Source organism: Sceloporus undulatus, chromosome 6 (genome assembly GCF_019175285.1).
Source record: "Sceloporus undulatus isolate JIND9_A2432 ecotype Alabama chromosome 6, SceUnd_v1.1, whole genome shotgun sequence".
In the NCBI taxonomy this organism is placed as follows: Eukaryota; Metazoa; Chordata; class Lepidosauria; order Squamata; family Phrynosomatidae; genus Sceloporus; species Sceloporus undulatus.
In genome coordinates, this window is record NC_056527.1 from 108517952 (window position 1) to 108536398 (window position 18447).

At 41.4% G+C, this 18447-nt stretch overlaps 1 protein-coding gene across 1 annotated transcript in view; it reads left to right on the forward strand.

The window, feature by feature from the left end:
- The window catches only part of LOC121932767 (zymogen granule membrane protein 16-like), a 65156-nt gene extending 62344 nt beyond the window's left edge, over nt 1-2812 (forward strand). Inside the window, exons 4-5 of the mRNA XM_042471735.1 lie at nt 30-318; nt 1890-2812. Coding sequence (XP_042327669.1) covers nt 30-318; nt 1890-2220 — 620 coding nt within the window. The 3' untranslated portion in view covers nt 2221-2812. The remainder of the gene's footprint in view (nt 1-29; nt 319-1889) is intronic.
- Nucleotides 2813-18447: the final 15635 nt, after the last annotated feature.

Genomic DNA, 18447 nt, shown 5'->3' on the forward strand with positions numbered 1-18447 from the left:
CTTTAACTCATCAAGTCTTTCTTCTCTAGGTCTTATTACTGGTACCTTTGAACAAGACTCAGAAATAGTCTCAGGATTCGACTCCTCTTATTCCATTTCTGGAGAATATGGCAGCCAAGGTGCTTCTTTCTCCATAGGGGAATATGGTGGCCAAAGTGCTTCCTCCTCCTTAGTGGAATATGGTGGCATACTCTCGTCTTCTTCCCATTCTGGGGAATATGGAGGGCCAGGAGGACTACGATTCTCACACTCTACGAACCAACTGGATGGACCAATAACAGCCATTAGAGTTCGAATTAACCCTGTAAACATTGTTGGGTAAGTTAAGGAAAGTCTAGAAAGGGAGAGGAATTGCAGGTTTTGTTCTGGGTATCTAAACAAGTGCCTTTTTTTAAAAAACACCTTTTTGTAGTTGATAGACAGGATGCAAAATGTGGTTTTACCTCTTCCTCCTGGTTCTAGAATCAAGGATTATTATAACTTTATCTGCTAAATCAATTTCTTCTGCTGGAAAGATCATGATAAACATGTGACTACATAAAACCTCTATTTACATGGATATTTTAAAGGCAGGAGGGAAAAGCGGTCTGAATTCAGCAGCCCACATAGCTAATCCTAGCTAATCCGGCCAGTGTAGCTACCCCTAGGCAGGAATATGGCAAGCCTCAAAATCCAAAAGATACACAGAGCTTAAAAGCCCAGACAAATTTGTAGAAAGTGCCTCCCCCCCACTTTTTCTCTGGAAGATGCTTGGATAGCATCATTATATATTTGAGCCTTTAGGCGGCAGTAGATCTAGTTTATATGAGTGGAAGTTAGGCATTATCTGGCCCCATTCCCACTTACATTTAAACCAGTTTGCAATTTGCCTTCACTCTACGTCAGTAAATCGATTCCAAAAGGTCCGGATCTTTTCATTATCCATCCATAATTGCTTCTTTTTTGGCACGATTGTCATCCCCACTAGTTTGCGCTGCTTCAAAATGCATGTCAATCATCTGTGCAACTGCCAAAGAACTCAAGTCAGGAAAGAGTGTGGGGGGTTGCATTTGCCTCACTTCATCACAATTGAAACCGATCTCAGTAGGATCGGAACTGGTTCCAAATGGGAACAACGGTCATATAACCCGATCAGCAATTCGCTTTAAATCATAGTGGGAATGCGGTCTCTGTCCTCTTTCTTGACTGGGAGGGAAAATAAATGCAATAAAGTATGACAGGTCACACCAATCAGGGAGCAACCTGGAAGAAACCACTAGAAAATTCCTGGGGTCACAATGAATGGATAGGCAACTTAAAAGCACATATATACACACTGTAGAGGTCTCTGTTCCTCACAGTGGAGTAATTGATTTAACACTTTGTGCTACATTTCTGGCATAAACACTGTGCCCTTGTCTGGGCATCTTTCACACTACATAATTATAGTGCTATGAATCCACTTTAACTGTTATGGTTCCATCCTATGGAATCCTGAGATTTGCAGTTTTCAGGGGCAGGGGACTATTTACAGTTCTTGGCCAGGAAGTTCTTCTGCCTCCCCAAACTACAAAACCTAAACTTCCATAAGACATGACTATGGAAACTGGACTGCAATTATAGTGCTCTTAACAGTGCAGTGTAGTGGTTTGAGCATTGGACTATGACTCTGGGGACCAGGGTTCAAATCCCCACTTAGCCATGGAATCCCATTGGCTGACCTTGAGCAAGTCACACTCTCTCAGCCTCAGAGGATGGCAATGGAAAACCCTCTGAAGAAACTTGCCAAGAAAACCCCGTGATAGGTTTGCCATATTTTGAAAATGACTTGAAGGAATACAATAACAACAACAATAAAATTGTGTAGTGTGAAAGTGCCCTAAGTCACATCCTCCCTTCTTTTATTGCAGCATCCAGTTCCGTTATGGCACTAAGTGGAGCCAATATAAAGGTGGTTTCACTGGGAGTGAGCAAGAAATTTTCCTGCACCCAGGCGAGTCCATCATCCAGGTCACTGGGAAGTACCACTTGTACGTCAAGCAGCTCATTTTCATCACTGACCAGCATCGTGAGTTTTCCTTTGGACACGGAATTGGCACCAGCTTCAATGCTGTCCCACTCCACTCAGGAACCGTCTTGCGCTTTATCAGCGGCCGGGCTCTTTTAGTACTTGATGCCATCTCTTTCCATTGGGGCACTTACTACAGTGGTTTCTCCCCAAATGGGCATCCTGAAGGGTAAAAAGACTGAGAGACCAGCCGTTTGATGGCATGAAGGACAATTCAGGCTAAGGGCAGATTAGTTTCTTTTCACTCATCTCTTTAGGCTTCCCTTCACTCTTGTCTATGAGTCTGATGGTTCTTCACTACTGCATCTGTACCCAAGAATTCTTCTGGTAGCTCCCTTTTCCATGTATTGACCATTTTCACCTTTCCTTTCCTAGTTATTCTTCTCCCTTATGCCATCCACATGAGCCAGAAGATTTCCCATCAGTTATGATCAATTTAAAAAATATCTGTAATAAGGTGTCAGATGTCTTTTACTTCAGCTGCACCATGAAAGAATGCTATGCATTTTGATTGCCACTGAGGTTGCTAATATTGCCACTTATCTGAATGGTTGAGATGATGTTGAAATTGAGCGTGACTGAAGAAGGCTTTGCTGAAACATGCTTTAGAAGTTAGCCTGGGGTTGGCCATTTTGCTTCTGCTTTCAGTTTATCTGTTTGGCATTTACATTGCTTCTGTTTGAATTTACAACTTGGCAATTACATCTGCTTGTAATTTACAGTGAGCCCTTGGTAGTTTGGTTCCAGGACTCCCATGGATACCAAAATCCAAAAATGTTCAAGTCCCGTTAAATACAATGGATAGTAAAATGGTGACCCTTATATAAAATGACAAAATCAAGGTTTGCTTTTGGGAATTTATATATTCTTTGAAATATTTTCAAGCTGTGAATGCTTGAATCCATGAATAAAGAATCTGTGGATATGGAAGGCCGACTGTATGTCTGTTTATTATAATTTCTTGTTGAAATTGTGAATGTCCACATCAGGAACTGTTTTTGTATAACTAATAGAAATTACATGCATTTTGCTTTTGCCTTTGCCTTGAATTTATTTGCTTGCTAATTTCTGTGAAAGCCAGTATGGCATAGCAGTTTGAGTATTGGACTATGACTCTGAAGACCAGGGTTCAATTCCCAGCTCTGCTATGTAACCTACTGAGTGACCATGGGCAAGTCACATACTCTCAGTCTCAGGAGAAGGCAATGGCAAACCTCCTCGAACATATCTTGCCAAGAAAGCCCCATGATAGCATCTTAGGGTTGCCATAAATCAGAAACAACTTGAAGGCACACAACAACAACAACAGCAAAAATTACATCTGCTTTTAATTTATGTCGCTCAGCGCTATTATCTTATCCAATGAATTTCCTGGTGATTTATTGCATTCTGTTACTAAAAAGGCATCTTCTTTGTATTACAAGACTCTCTTTTATATTAGCACCTAGAAATGCAAGGTTTTTCTGTTTATTACTGTAATTCTTTGTTGATATAGAGAAATAATTATATATATACAGTGTTATATACATATATATTGATTTAATTCTTACTGGGGTTTAGTCCTTATGTTCATTATGGATATACAATAGAGAAGACTCTGTTGTTTTGTCTCTCACACCTGCATAAAGACAGAAATATGTTGTGCATCATGTCATTTTGAATCTGGGCAATATGCTGGTTTTAGAGAGAAAGGCATGGCTTAGGTCAACTGAAATCAATACTTTCATTTGGTATTTTGGTAGAACACAAACTTGTTAATAGCTATTTCCTGGCTGGCAACTCTGCATGCCATGGACTTCAACTGTCCCTTATTGCTGTTTTGAAAACCTGCAACACTAACAAAAGGACAAGAAAGAAAAATCCAAAAGTATACAATGCTTGAGCAAAGAACAATAGTTGGGTAAACAGCAGAGCAATAAGAAAAGGAAAAGAGCATTGAACACTATATCTCTGCCACTATTTAATAGATCTGCTTGAACTTTGGTATCAATACAAGTAATTCTCTGCCTAGTGTTAGCAAAAGGTGGACAAATCTGGTTTCTAATAACACCGAAAACATGTAGGTTTAAGATGACTGTATTTCTATTTTAGAGAGGACCATCTTCCCCTTTGGAGAATGAGAGAAAGGATGAAAAGAGACAGCAAGTCAAGGAGAGTATATAGAAGTTCTCAAATACCCAAGAGAGAGAACAAAATCTTTCTGGGGAATTTCTAACCTATAGAAAGTTAGCCTGACTTTTTTAGGTTGAAGGGAGATTTTAAAAAAGAAAATCAATTTTGAGACTTGTCATCTAACATGAGGGGAAAAGGTGGAATGCAATTTGCCAGTTGTTAAAAAATGAAGTAGACAGTAATGGTCAGGTTATGACATGGATTGTTAAAAACATAATATGTTCAAATGTTAGCACTGACATGCTACAAACTGAATATTCCTGTAAGTTTTTCTTCTACTAACAAAACAGAAGGAAAACATTCCAGCTAGAGTAGACACATTGAATCAATGAGACCATTCACATTTCACAATTATGGTGATGTTAATTGACTTTAATTGCCATTGTTCTGTCCCATGGAGTCCTGGGACTGGGAATTGAGTGAGGGACACTTGGACTTGCCATCTTGAGAGCTCTAGTGCCTCAGCAAACTACAGTTCCCTGTATTCAAAGGGATAGAACAATGGCAAGTAAAGTGGAATAACAGCGCTATAACTGTATAGTATGAATGGACTCAATGAGAACTTGGTAGGTCGACAGTTATATAAATTTCATGGATTCAATTAATCTAAGCATAACTGGCAATAGAAATCGGATAAAGGCACCGACAAGCTCCCCAGCCCCATTGCCGATCCCTCTTGCTCAGGTGTGATGACTAAATCCAAGAGTCCTAGATGGCCGTGTACTTACTGAAGTGCTTGGTAATACAGGATGATCTACATCTCTCTTTATTGTAAAGATGAATGTTCCCATGTCTTCCTAAGTAGCAGGCACCACTCTGGACTGAGAATCCCAGAAGACCAACTAGGCTGTAAAGTTTTGTCAGGAAAATCTCCAATCCTGGTGTGTTCCTAGATGAATCTGCATTGCAGAAATACATTGCTGCATTGCTGGAAATGCCATCCTGACACTGTTTTAACTGTGAGGCACCAGAGCTCTCTGACAGACCAGGTTGCATGCCTCACCAAACTTCAAATCCCAGGATTCTGTAGGATAGAGTCATGGCAGTTAAAGTGGAGTCAAATGCTTTAATTCTACAGTGTGAATTCACCCTGCATCTCCTCTGTTGTGTATTACATGCACCTTATAAATCTCCACGTCTGAACTCTTGTTGTCCATTATATGCAAGCAGCTTGTAAGACAAGAACTTCTAACTCAAAACATCCCTTGTGATGAAGACAGGGTTACTAGACTATTTCTTGGAGGCCTGATGAGATCTGTTTATAACCTGTCAGTGGCTCATTTCTATCATGGTTCATTGTTATATGAAATATATAATATTAAGACTGACATTAAGACTAGGTGTCTTGTTTTCCTTTTCCTTCCTTGTCCCTTTCATTCTGTGTTGTTTCCTAATAGTGTGTGAACATGAAGGCAAAGACTGTTGTGCTTTTTTTTGATCTGTAAGCTTCTTCAAAAACTGTCCTAGCTGAAGAGCAACTGTAAATGCTTTAAGCAATAAATCAAGCAATTAAAAAATGAATCCAGCAGCAGTATAAAATGATACCCCGGTGGCCCCAATTTAAGAAAATGTCCAAAAGCCTACAGATGAAAAGGCCACAGTGCGAAGCAATGGAAAGGGTTGCTATCTGAATTGACAGACTCCTCCTTCAAATTAAAAATGCCAAGGAAAATCTCTACAGATCTAAATCTCTTCTCCAGAAAGCTATTGCTGCTCTGTCTGAGAGCTCCCAAAATATCCTTGAATCACTGTTTCTGTTTTGGTCTCTGTCTGGGGAGCCTCCAAATTTTTAAAGTGTTTCCTATTTTAATTCTGCAGTGTGGTGCGGTGTAAATGATTATAAAGACCCAAGAATACGCCTATAGCTAAGCCATTTTAGAAGTCAAAGTATGGAGTGATTTGTATATGGTAATCTGCACGGTTGGGTACTAGTTTGGGAATAATCAATATTTAACAGACATAAGTGTGGATCTCAATAACTGGAAGAGGGAAGACGATGACCTGCCAACCTGTGTATTTGATGCTTAGACTGTTATCCTGGCAACAACTGTCCATAGGCAATGACAAGGACTCTCAGCTTCCCTTTGAAGATTCATTATCTTTAAACCTGATTTTGATTGAACAGCTCTTCAAGAACATGCTTTCAAAAAGAGGATCATCTTTTTGACAGTCTTTCAGAAAATTTACATAGCCACCTCAAGCTGTGGGCTCACATCCCATTGGTGATGGTTGGAATTCACTATCATAGTTATGGATGCATAACTAAGGACTTTATCTACTTGCTATCTCACCAAAATAGTGCTAGTTTAAGAATGGAAGCATACTGATTTGACATAATTTGTTATCACACTTTTCCCCACAATAGTGCTTTGGCAATCCATGGTCGCTTGATTTGTTTTCCACACTGCCAAATGCCACCTTAGGAAGGAAGGTGTATGTGTGTGGGAAGCAATTGTGGCTGCCACTGCCTCCTGAAGCTGGCTGCTGTGTGAATGTCTTATCCCCTCCCAAAACATGGGGCTGCTGCTGCCAACTGACTCTCAAAGTTGGCTGCAGTGTCCATGTGAAAGACCATGTGGAGGGGAAGGGAAGCTGATACTGATCTATGAAAGGTTTTCATATGGCTTTAGGTTAGACATGTTGCTAGTAACTTGGCAAAAACAGCCTAAAACGAGTCAAGCTTGTAAAACCTAAAGAAAGGGAGAAATGTACTTCAGACTGCTAAGTCATTTCAGGCCCAGTCAGATTCTCAGAGCCCTCTTCCTCCTTGTCCCTGTAGATAAGAACACGAAAAGCAGATAATTCAAGCTAAAATGATGCATGTATTTGTGATGTCTATATCATGACAAGAAGTGTTTATTCATCCAAGAAGACATGCACAACATGGCAGGTATAGCATGCTGTCTACAATATAAGTGGACAGTTTGGGAAGCTGGGGACCACCAGAGATAGTTTACTGCAAGGCCATACCCCTTGCAGTACGCTATCCACACTAACATTCACTTTTTGGTCCCAAATGACTCTAAATGCCCACTAGGAAGAATGGGTGGCATTTTCACCAAGTTTTTTTTGGGGTGTGTGTGTGTGAGAGACTGGGCCATTTTAGGCCTGGGTTGCCAGAGTGAAAGCTGGATAGTTCCCCTAGAATCATAAAATTGGAAGAGCCCTCAAGGACCATCCAGTCCAACCCCCTGCCATACAGGAATACACAATCAAAGCATCCCCGACAAATAGCGATACGCTGTCAAGGCTAATAGGAACTGCAGGACACTGAGCTCTGGAGTGCCAGATGCTGCCCATCCTTGTCACAGGTGGTCCTTCATCTGTCCCAACAAGTCATGATCCATTAGTCATCACTGTGAGGAATGGTAGGCACCATAACAGGGTTGAGAATCATTTTTGGCCCAAGAAAGGGCAGAGTCTGGTGGCTCCTGTGTCATAGAGGTGGTGAATGCACTCTGGATGCTAGTTTGAACTTTGAAGTAGCTATCCAAGTTATCATGCCTATTTGAGGGATAGGGTTCAGGGTCTAAGATAGCTCTTTTGAAATGGAGACAAAAGTCTGAGGCAGATTCATCATAGCAATGACATCTGTGCCACTAGTTTCAACTGCTAAGGAATAAACTAGCCTTGATCTGGCAAGGGAAGCATGCCTGCAGCAAGTGGACTAAGACCAACAACTTCTCAGAATGCATTCATTACAGCCTTTTTTGAAAAGTCAGGCCACTAGTGATATCTTGCATGTTCACCATTGAACTCTGTGCAGCTTGTTTCTGTCGGAGCTTGTCATTATAAGAACCATATAAAATCACCAGCTGATGTCTGAGTTTTCTTCTTTCCTTCCTTCCCACCCATCCATGTTTTCCTTCCTTTCAAGCCTTGTTAGACTGCAAGCCTGAAGGCAAAACTGATTTGGTTTGGTTTCTTTAATTGATTTATAAGCAGCTCTGGGAGGCTTACTAGCTGAAAGCCTGGTATAGGAATGCTTCAAATAAAAAGAAAGGCAGAGGGCATTGTAGTGTGATACTGCAGAAGCCCTGATTTAAGAAAAATGTCCAAAACTATGAAGGGAAAAAAGGCCACATGAGGAGCAGTGAAGCTGAAGTTAAATGCACTCTTCCATGGCTTTAAATCAGGAATTTTCAGAGTGAGGAAAGTAACTTTTAAGAAAAAAACCACAAGTTTAATGACATCTTGAAGTCATCCATAGTTGTGCAGTGACTAATTGCTCAGGGATGGGTAGCTTCAGGATGTCACTACATTCATCTTAAAAGAAACTTTCTAGGCTCTGGGGATTTTACTAGTAACTTTGGGGAAATGATCTAAAGGGAGGGATCTGGTAAAAGCTGGAGACATGAGAAAATGTCACTAGAGAATCAGCTAGACACTGGTAACTGGAGATGCCAATTCAAGATTTCCCCAAGCCCTGAGGTTTCCAGGCCAAAATCTGAGACCTAGGAATGGAGCTGGTGATGTGGTGTATTAAGTGTCTACCACAGGTGCCCACAGCTTGACATTTAACACACACACACACACACACACAGAGAGAGGGAGAACATATTTTCCTGTCTGGAAATTAAGTAGTAAGACTTTGTAAAAGGGATTGTCCCCAGATCAAGGTAAAAAGGTGGAGAATCATTCCTTCTGAACTACTTGGGAAGAAGGGCGAAAGACCATTTAATCTAGTCTCTTTGTATCTAGCCAGAAGGAGAATTCAGAGCAGAGCAGAAGGTGAACCCTGGCACCACAATTACTGAGAAGGAAGAAGGGAGCTAAGTAAATCCACAGATACCCCACCCCCAAGTGTCTTTCCAATTTGCTGTGACAACTCAATTAAGCCTTGCAAATTATAACAAGCTGTTGCTCTCCCAGCTGAGTTGGAAATTTGTGTAGAGCCCTTTCCTTTTGGCTGGATCTGAGCTCTCCAATTTATTTCTCATCTCCCAGCTGGAGATAAACCATGAAAACTGGAAATTCAAGGCCAGGCTCTGAGATCTGGCCACATTACTGCTAGACTTTGGTTGTGTTGATATGTTGATCTAGACTGGACACGTAAGTCACATCAACTCATGTTTGTGGCAGCCACCTGCCACATTTTCCTGTAGACAAAGGGGCCATTCAGACTACGAAAAAACCCAGTTTTCAAACCGATTCTTGCATGTGAAGTTCCTACTCACCCTGAATCTCACACAAGCGAATCCGAGGCTTGCACACCCGTTCCGTGTTAAATGGCCCCTAGCGCGGTGTTTTTGAAATCGGCGCAAATACCGTTTCTTTTGGAAAACCCCGGGTTCTGGGAATGATAACTTTGGCCTCGATCACGATCGAGGCAAATTGAGGGAGGGATTTAGGTCAGAGGGTGGGCAAAGGGCAAGGCATTTTCTCCCCTCATCGGAGGGGAGGGGGAGGAGGAAAGAGCCCTGGGCAGAAGGGAGCAAGGGAAGGCATTCTTTAGGAGCCTCTTTTCCCTTCATCCCCTGCCCACAGCCCTCTGTCGCTGGGCATTCCTTCCCTTGCAGGAGGAAAAAGTTCAGGTCACGAACGGAGCTCACATCAGGCAACCCCCCCCCCTTTTCAAATTTAAACAATATTTTTTTTTGAGCAAATATGTGCATTGTTTGTATTCCAGAGGCAGATAGAGCCGGGCTTGCAGTTTATATCCTTGGATCTCCTTGCTTACTGCAGAGGGGGAAGCTACAAATGTTGCAAACAATCAATGTTACATTTTTAACAATTTTTTTTAGCAAATATGCTCATGATTTGTCTTCTTGAGCAGATACAGCAAGGGAAGCAAAGGGAAAGCTAATGTTGCTTTTAAAAGCATAAAAAAATGCATGACAATTCCATGCTTTGCCTGGAACAGGGGCAGATCTGACCCAAATGCCCACAGGTTTATAAAAAAATGACCCTGTGCCTGGCTCTTTAAAAAAAGGGAGGAGGGGGAGGACACTTTCCGATGCCCTTCAAAACGTCACCATGACGATCGCTTGATTGACAGCGGCCACCTCGCCAGCAGACACAGAATGCATTCGATTTGTAGTGGGCACTTGCTAACGGAGCGATTCGGGGGAGGGGCATCCGAATCAGTCCAGTTCCTTCCAGGTCTTTTATGCCAGTATGAATGAGGCCAAAGATGCTCCATGAACACAAAATGGTCGCTCACCTCCCCAATAGGTAGGAGCTACTGTTGCCAGTAAAAAGGCACAGTTGACATTCATGTCATGTGGTTATAAAGTAGCTATTAACAAGTTTGCGCTCAATTTAAATACCAAATAAAAGTTGTTATTTCATTTAACTTAGCCATACATTTCTCTGTAAAGTTAATGTTGTCCACATTCATAAATTATATGTTGCACACATTTTTATTCTTAAGAAGAGCCCACACCTCAAAGAGGGGCCTGGCATCATGTAATGCAGCTATTGATTCATAACTATTGTAAATGCTCTGTACTTAGTTAAACCATGTTTTCACAACTGTGGCAATATTACCTCCTCTCCCTGAATCCCACTTTAAACTTCAGGGAACTGCTCCAAACAATGGGGGTCTGTTCTGCTGGTGATTGCAATTCAGCAGGTATGATGTTTCCAGCCCTATCCGCAGTGAACAAGGCTGCAACAATCAGAAGCAGGATTGCCGCAATTCCTCCTCACACTCCATACTGGCAGGAGGAGGCTGGAAATGCCATCCTGCATTGCCCTGTTTTCCATCAGATCAGACCTCCATCACTCAGTGTGGCTATGGATTGTTAAGGTATGTATACTTAAGTCAGTGATGTAGAATCTCAGCACACACACACACACACACACACACACACACATTCACTTTTGGCATCTGGTTCAGTCTATAGAAAGAGAATCATAGAATCATAGAGTCATAGCATCATAGAGTTGGAAGAGACCACAAGGGCCATAAGATAAGCTTTCCATTACCCAAGTTGGGGATCTCCCTTGTCATAGGGACATCTGCTCCCCCAGGCAACAGGGTGACTCTCCAATACTTACAGGAAAAGTCCTCAGGGTGGTCAAAGGCTTTCCTCTTCCCCCATTACCAAATTTCATGAATGATCCATCCTATCCTACACCATCCTCTTGTACCTTGCCATTGTGCACAGCTAGAGGAAGGAACTGGGAAGACTACCTTTGAGTATTCCTTGCTTAAGAAAACCAATAAAATTCATGGGGTCACTATAAGTCAATAGGTGACTTGAAGGCATACACATATGAATACACACCCATTCCAATAAAAACACACTCCTTGTTTTAATGTTGCCATGTGTCTTTCCTTTGTGCGTCATCATGGCCACTTATCTGATTTCTTGGTGGCTCATTTTATCTATAGAAATGATGTGAAAGACTGCATGAAGAATCCAGACCTGACTTGTTTGACTGGTTGAAATACATTTCCCCATCTCTTTCGGTTTTACAAGCTTCCCTTATTTTAGATACAACCCCCCCCACTCAAATCTCTCACTACATTCCTGACTCGTCACCATTTGAGCAGATGCTCATAGTTGCTTTTAGCATCAGCTTCACTGCCCCTCAGAGGGACAGTTTTCTCCAGTTTTTTTAAGAAACAAGGGGCACCGAGGTACTATTATGCAATGTGCCTGTTGTTTTTTGTGGGTTTTTCGGGCTATGTGGCCATGTTCTAGAAGAGTTTTTTCCTGACGTTTTGCCAACATCTGTGGCTGGCATCTTCAGAGAATGCTTGCCTAGAAAAAGTGTGTGTATATATACTGTGTGAGTTTAGGAATGCAGGAGTGATTTGCATGTGTATTGTTCTGTGCTGATGGCAGGCCTCACGCTGGGAGGCTAATGCAAAGGAGGATTGCCAGCCACAGATGCTGGTGAAATATCAGGAAGAAACTCTTCTAGAACATGGCCACATAGCCCAAAAACCCCACAAAAAACTATGGATGCCAGCCATGAAAGCCTTTGATTTCACAATGTGCCTGTTGTTATTCTATTAATGGGTAAATATTTTATTTTAAACACTTATAGCCACTCTCCAGCCAGAAGAGTTTCCAGAGAAAGGCTCAAATTAATTAAGATGTAAAACAAAAGCATTTCTCTCATGTTGGTTTACAATCTAAACAAACACTGTACAGAAAAAAAAGGAAATGAAGGAAAAAGAAAGGGTGCAATGAAGAAGATGAGAAGGTGATGGTAGAGGTATTAGTAGCAGGGGACAGTCAGCAGCTCCCCTATTTCTCCAGTGCATCCCTGCTTCCAGAAGCACTCATTTCAGATCCAGGAGTTTTCTGGCTTAAGAAAATGACTGCCGGAGCACTCTTGGGATGGGGATGCACCCGGGCTGTATTCAGGTGGCAAATTCAGCAGCAAAAACTTTCTGATAAGATCAGGATGCAACCTGAATTGAAATTTAAACCGGGAGAGGTAATCCAAATTAATAAACCAAGTGATAAGCTCCTTGCTGTTGCCATATGCATCTTCATCATCCCTAAGAACTGCAGTGGCTGCCAAACTGAATTCTTCCTTCAAATATGGAGGTCTCTTTTATAAAATAGGAACATGGCCTGATTATTGAAGGGGAAATTAAACAAAAAGAAACACCCACAAATCTGGACCTTTGAGGATGCCATAGAGTTTTCCACCTCTACAGAAAAAGAGATTCCACCTCAACATTAGGAAGAATAGTGAGAGCTATTGAACAGTGGAATATACTGCCTTGGAGAGTGGCAGAGTCTCCTTCTTTGGAGGTTTATAAACAGGCTGTTTAATGGCCATCTCTTGGCGGTGGTTGTGTGGAGAAAATTTAGTGGGGAAAACTGATTCTTCTGTGACATCCTGAAGATGGGCTAATAAAACATAACCATTGAATTAACCAGGGGGGGAAAATCCTCTTTTCCCAGGATGTATCGTTTCACCCTCCTTGCTTTACTCTGCTGCAGCATCGGCATCAATGCAGGTAAATAATCCAGGCTAAAGGAAGAGACCTGCTCTGGGGTGTGTGTCTTGCCGGGTGAACAAATAGGTTGCCATACACAGAACTAGACAAGTTCTTTGTCTGGACTACATTTCCCAGAATGCCAGCATATTCCACCTCATCCCCTCTTTGTTCTCTAGATCATGTTCCAGGAGATGGGAAGGGTCGCTCTGCCTCCTCTCCCCAATTTGGTGGGAATGGAGGATCTCCCTTCTCACATGCTGAACACAAGAGAGAAGGACCTATAACAGCCATCAGAGTTTGGGCTGACGGACTTCAAATTACAGGGTGAGCTAGGTTTATCTTTTCCCTGTGTGGTCTTGGCTGTGCTTGCGCCATCAATAATCTTCTTTGGAAGATGCAGTGTACTTCTTTCTGGGTTCTGTAACTGAATGTTGCAAATACAGTTACTGATATTGACAACAATTCAACAAATTATATATTGAATTTGACAGTAATATGCACTTACCCCAAAGTTCCAAGTATCCAGTTGAAGTGCAGGACTTAACTGCAGGACCCTTCTACCTTTGTGTTCAGTTGTATAGCAACATTTGGATTCAAATCTTAAAGTCCTAAAAGATACAACACAAGTAGAAATTCGTAACAGAAATTACACTATAAAGAATTTAGCCCTTTGTTCTCTCTATTTAGTAACTGAAAATACTACTATCTTTTTCCAAGATGAAAAGGACCTATTTCTTAGCCATGGCAGCTGCAGCTCCTCTTTAGCTCCAGCTGCAGCTCCAACAATCCCTCTTTTTCTGAAATGAATCCGCAAGTGCAACCCCTTGCTTAGGGTTTCCTAATTCACTAGGGTAATCCAATAATTCATATAGATTACAGTAGCACTGGAAATGTACACTCTTCTGTGCAAAATACTTTATTTCTGTTGTATTTCTACATATTGGTAAAAATTCTCTTAAGTGTACAAATTATCTTCTATGCATATTTGAAAATTTCCAGAAATTTTGAAGTGAATGAAAATTTTCAGAAAGATTGAAAAAAAATGCAACACGAGTACCTTTTACAGATTGAAAGTTGCTCTGGTACTTTAGGAACATAAAATATAACTATGTACAATTTGATTTGGCATAAAATTATCACAGTTGGTAAATTAAAATACAGTGTATTCAAACAATTATTGCAAATGGAATTTACTTTTATTTTATTTTATTTTATTTTTTTTATTTGTAACAAATGGAGTAATAATCTCCTGAACTTTGGTTTTGCTAGTTTATGTGGAGCAAGTAAAACAATAAAAAAATTAAATTCCAGAAAAAATCATAAACATTAGTAACAAAGAAAATTACAATGGACCCTTGTTATCCACTGGGGTTTGGTTCCAGTACCCTCCCTTGGATAACAAAATCCATGAATGTTCAAGTTTCATTAAATACAATGGAATAGCAAAATGGAGTCCCTTATATAAAATGGAAAATCAAGGTTTGCTATTTTGAATGTATACTTTTTAAAAAAATTATTTATATACCACTTTTTCTCGAGATCAAAGCGGTTCACATCAGGTAAAACTATGACAAACATCATAATACAGTATAAAAACAGTTAAAACATTCAATTACAATCATGAATATTCAATAAAATAATCTAAAATAAGAAATTAAATGGTCAAAACTATAGGCTATCAAGTATCCTAATCTAATTGGGGAATATATATTTGAATACCTAAAGGGAAGTTATATAGAAGATAGAGCAGGGGTGTCATTAGGGATGTGCGGTGTGCAGAACCTACCAGATGAAAGTCCAGGGTGGGGAGAATGAAAACTTGGTGTGGCAGTCACTTGTCAGCCATTTGAACCCCCTCCCGCCACCAGCAAGGGTGCCTGTCCAAAGTGGGGAGTGTTGTCCTGTCTTCTGTTTTGCTGCCGCTGCCTTGCTCACCCATCCATCCAGATGCCCAGGTCTTTCTGCACCTGGCCAGGTAGGCAAGACAGAGTGAGGGAAGGGGACAAAGCTGTTTGTTGTTCCCACTGCTGCCCCATACAAGTGACACCAAAGCTAGTGATGCCACTGAGATGGAGAAAGCTTGTTTTCTGCTGAGCCATGAATTAGAACATGAACCAATGGAGTCAGATTACAAGGAAAGAGTTTCCACCTAAACATTAGAAAGACCCTCTTGAAACTTAAGAGCTATCAATAGCGCAATAAACTGCATCAGAGGGTGGTGGACTTTCCTTCTTTGGAGGCCTTTAAATAGAGGCTGGATGGCTGTCTTTCTGGAATGTTTTAGTTGTGGTTTCCTGCATGGCATTGGGTTGGTCTAGCTGGCCCTTGTGGACCCTTCCAGCTATATGAGTCTTAAAAATCTATGGTCTACAATGTGTTGTGGGGTCAACTGAATGTTAGATATTGAATACACTACAGAGGCCTGAAATTTATTGGTTAATCCTAACTAGAGTAGACCCATTGATTCGATTGATGCTATGATTCTATAACTCTTTGATTGTTGAATGCTAAGTCAATATTTGGTAAACTTCACTGATTAAATGGGTCTACTCTAGTTGGGAGCAAAGAATAGGATTTAGGCCACAATTAGGTTTATCAAAGTTTTTTGTGTAATCATAGTTGAGAGCATGAGCCATAAGCCTAGAATCCCTTGTTGAACTCCTTTCTCAACCATGAAATCACCTCAATCATGGAGCCCTACAAATAAGGCAAGTAGGACTCTTGTTGCAGACTCTTGTGTATCCTCAAGCAGCTCATTGCCTAACACATTTGGTGTCCTTTCCCCCACCAAGAAATATATGCACCCCAATCTCTGGGGGTAAGTCTTGTCTGCTGCTCCTCCTCCTAGGAAAAGAAGACTTTAGACGAAGCAATCCTATCCCCCTGTTTGCAGTGAGGACAGGCAGCCAAATTGATGCATTTCTAGAAGAGGGACAGCAAATGTGGTGTTACTCAATGGACTTCTTAGTCATGCTCAAAACAGAGGACATTTTGGAATTCTTCCTGGACAGAAGGTTGAAATATAGGACATATCCTGGAAAAGGAGGACATCCAGTCACCCTGGGTTGGTCAAAACATCAAGCGAGGCGGGTTCTCTTATTCTAGCCATAAGGAACAAGCATAGCTTAAGGTACACAGGATGAGGAGGGGGAATGTGAATGGTGAACACACAGAACAAAGCCGCTTCCTCTCTTTCTTGTGGCCAAACATTGCCATCTAGAGGCATTGCAACCAAGTTTTAACTTTTACAAAATAACTGAAGTTTACACAGGCCTTAGGGAAGAGGGGTTCTGGAGATTTGTTTATATCATACACTCCTGAAACACAAGCATGGAACTGGTATAACCAAGATGTTTCCACATTTGTTTTACTCACTCAACCAATGTGTCAGGAAACAAGGCGGAGGAGTGCATAGCCTCCAATATTTCACAGATGAAAACTAGGACACTGAATGCAAACTACTTTTGCACATTTAACTCAGTTTGCAGCAACTGAAATAAGCTTAGGACAAATGAGGGAAGTGGGAAGAGAGGAGAGAAAGTGGGATATTTTCAAAGCAACTGAAAAAGTGGGACATCAGAGGATTAATCAGGACTCTCTTGCCAAATTGGGACAGTTCATACTCCTGGTCATATTATTCATTATAATATTTTCTTTCTCCATCAAAAACATCCCCACACCTATACCCACTTTTCTTCTTGGCAACAACTTTGTAAGATAGTTTATATATATTGCATGAGAAACTGACTGGTGGTCACTCAGTGAGTTAGTGAGTGAGTGGAGACTACTCGAACCTGAATCTTCCCAATCCTTGCCCATTGCTCCAATAATTAGATTCTAATCACTACATCACAGTGGCTCTGGACTCCACAACAAACAAAACTTCAGCAATAAATGTCTCTCTGCTTTTCTTTTTTTCCTCCTTCTGTCCTTACATAATTTGGAGAGTTTTGCAGAACTTGGAAACACCGATAGTGCAAATTTACTTGGCTGCTTTTCTGCTTGCCATGCACTTGTTAAATGCTCAGAAGGCAGGAAAAAAAGTTGGCACCCATGTCCTCTGTCCTCCCAACAGTCTTGTTCTCTCTCTTCAGCTCCTCCTTAATGTTCACTTCTTTTACACATTCAGTCTGTCCAATCTTTCCCAAAGTGAGAGCATCTGTTTGAAAGAAGAGACAGTCATCCCATCCACTGTGTTTCAAATCATGCTTTATAAGTATCTAGGGCTGTCTCAGGCCAGCATGGCATAGTTGAGAAAGCAACAGAAAACTCCTCTGAACAAATCTTTCCAAGAAAACTCCATGATAGGGTTGCAATAAGGTGAAAATGACTTGAAGGCACTCAGCACACACACACACGGCTGGCTCTGCCATTACACAGAGTGTGGCATCTGCTTTAGGCAATAAATACTGAAAGAAGCCAGGGTGGCCCTCCTACTGAGCCCCTGGGCCATTCCTCTCTCTTGTAAGACCAAGCTATATATTTATATCACATAACTGCTCCTGCACCCCTAAACTAGCCTGAAGTCTCTCATTGCCATTGGTGGATGTAAAGTTCTGCTTCCAGTTTAGTTGCCTACATAGAATGGAAGGTTTGAGCGTGTGGTGTGGTGTTAGGACTGATTTTTTTAAAGTACTGTTTATTAGGGAAATTGTGGTAAAATATGGTTATGCGTGTGATGTATGTATATATAATATGGTAAGTGATTTGTTGGAAGGGGAGAGAGAGAGTAGAATGTTTGCTATTTGAATGAGATTTTAGACTCCACAGACCCAGATCCTGGATGGCATTATAGACGATTGCACCCCCTCAGGACAAGACCTGACTTTAGTTTGATCCTAACATACCTTTCCTCCCTTGTTCTTGAAAGTGCTGATTCCTCCACAAGCTAAGAAAGAGACCAATGCCATGTCCTACCTGGAAGAGGCCTCCTTGGAGGAAGAAATGAAGTGGAGAGCCAAGATGACAGCCTTCAGTTGGAGATGGAGGAAGTTGACAGTTGTGCCATGCTGCAGGTGGTCCATCCCAAACAGCAGCTGCGGATCAGGAGGCACAGGCATTTCACCTTCTTAGCTATGTAGATTGAAGTGCTGGGAGCAAAAGGTCAGGCAACACTTGGCTCCCCTTTCAATAGAGGAGGCTGAGCCCTCCTCCTGACCACCATCTTGAGAGGGAGAGAGGCCAGGCCTGGAAGACAAAGAGCCCTCCTCCATCCACCATCTTGAGGGGGAGAGAGGCCTTGCAATTTTTTGTATTGTTTTGCAATTTTACTGTACACCGCTATGATCATTGCGGAATAGCGGTCTATAAATAAAAA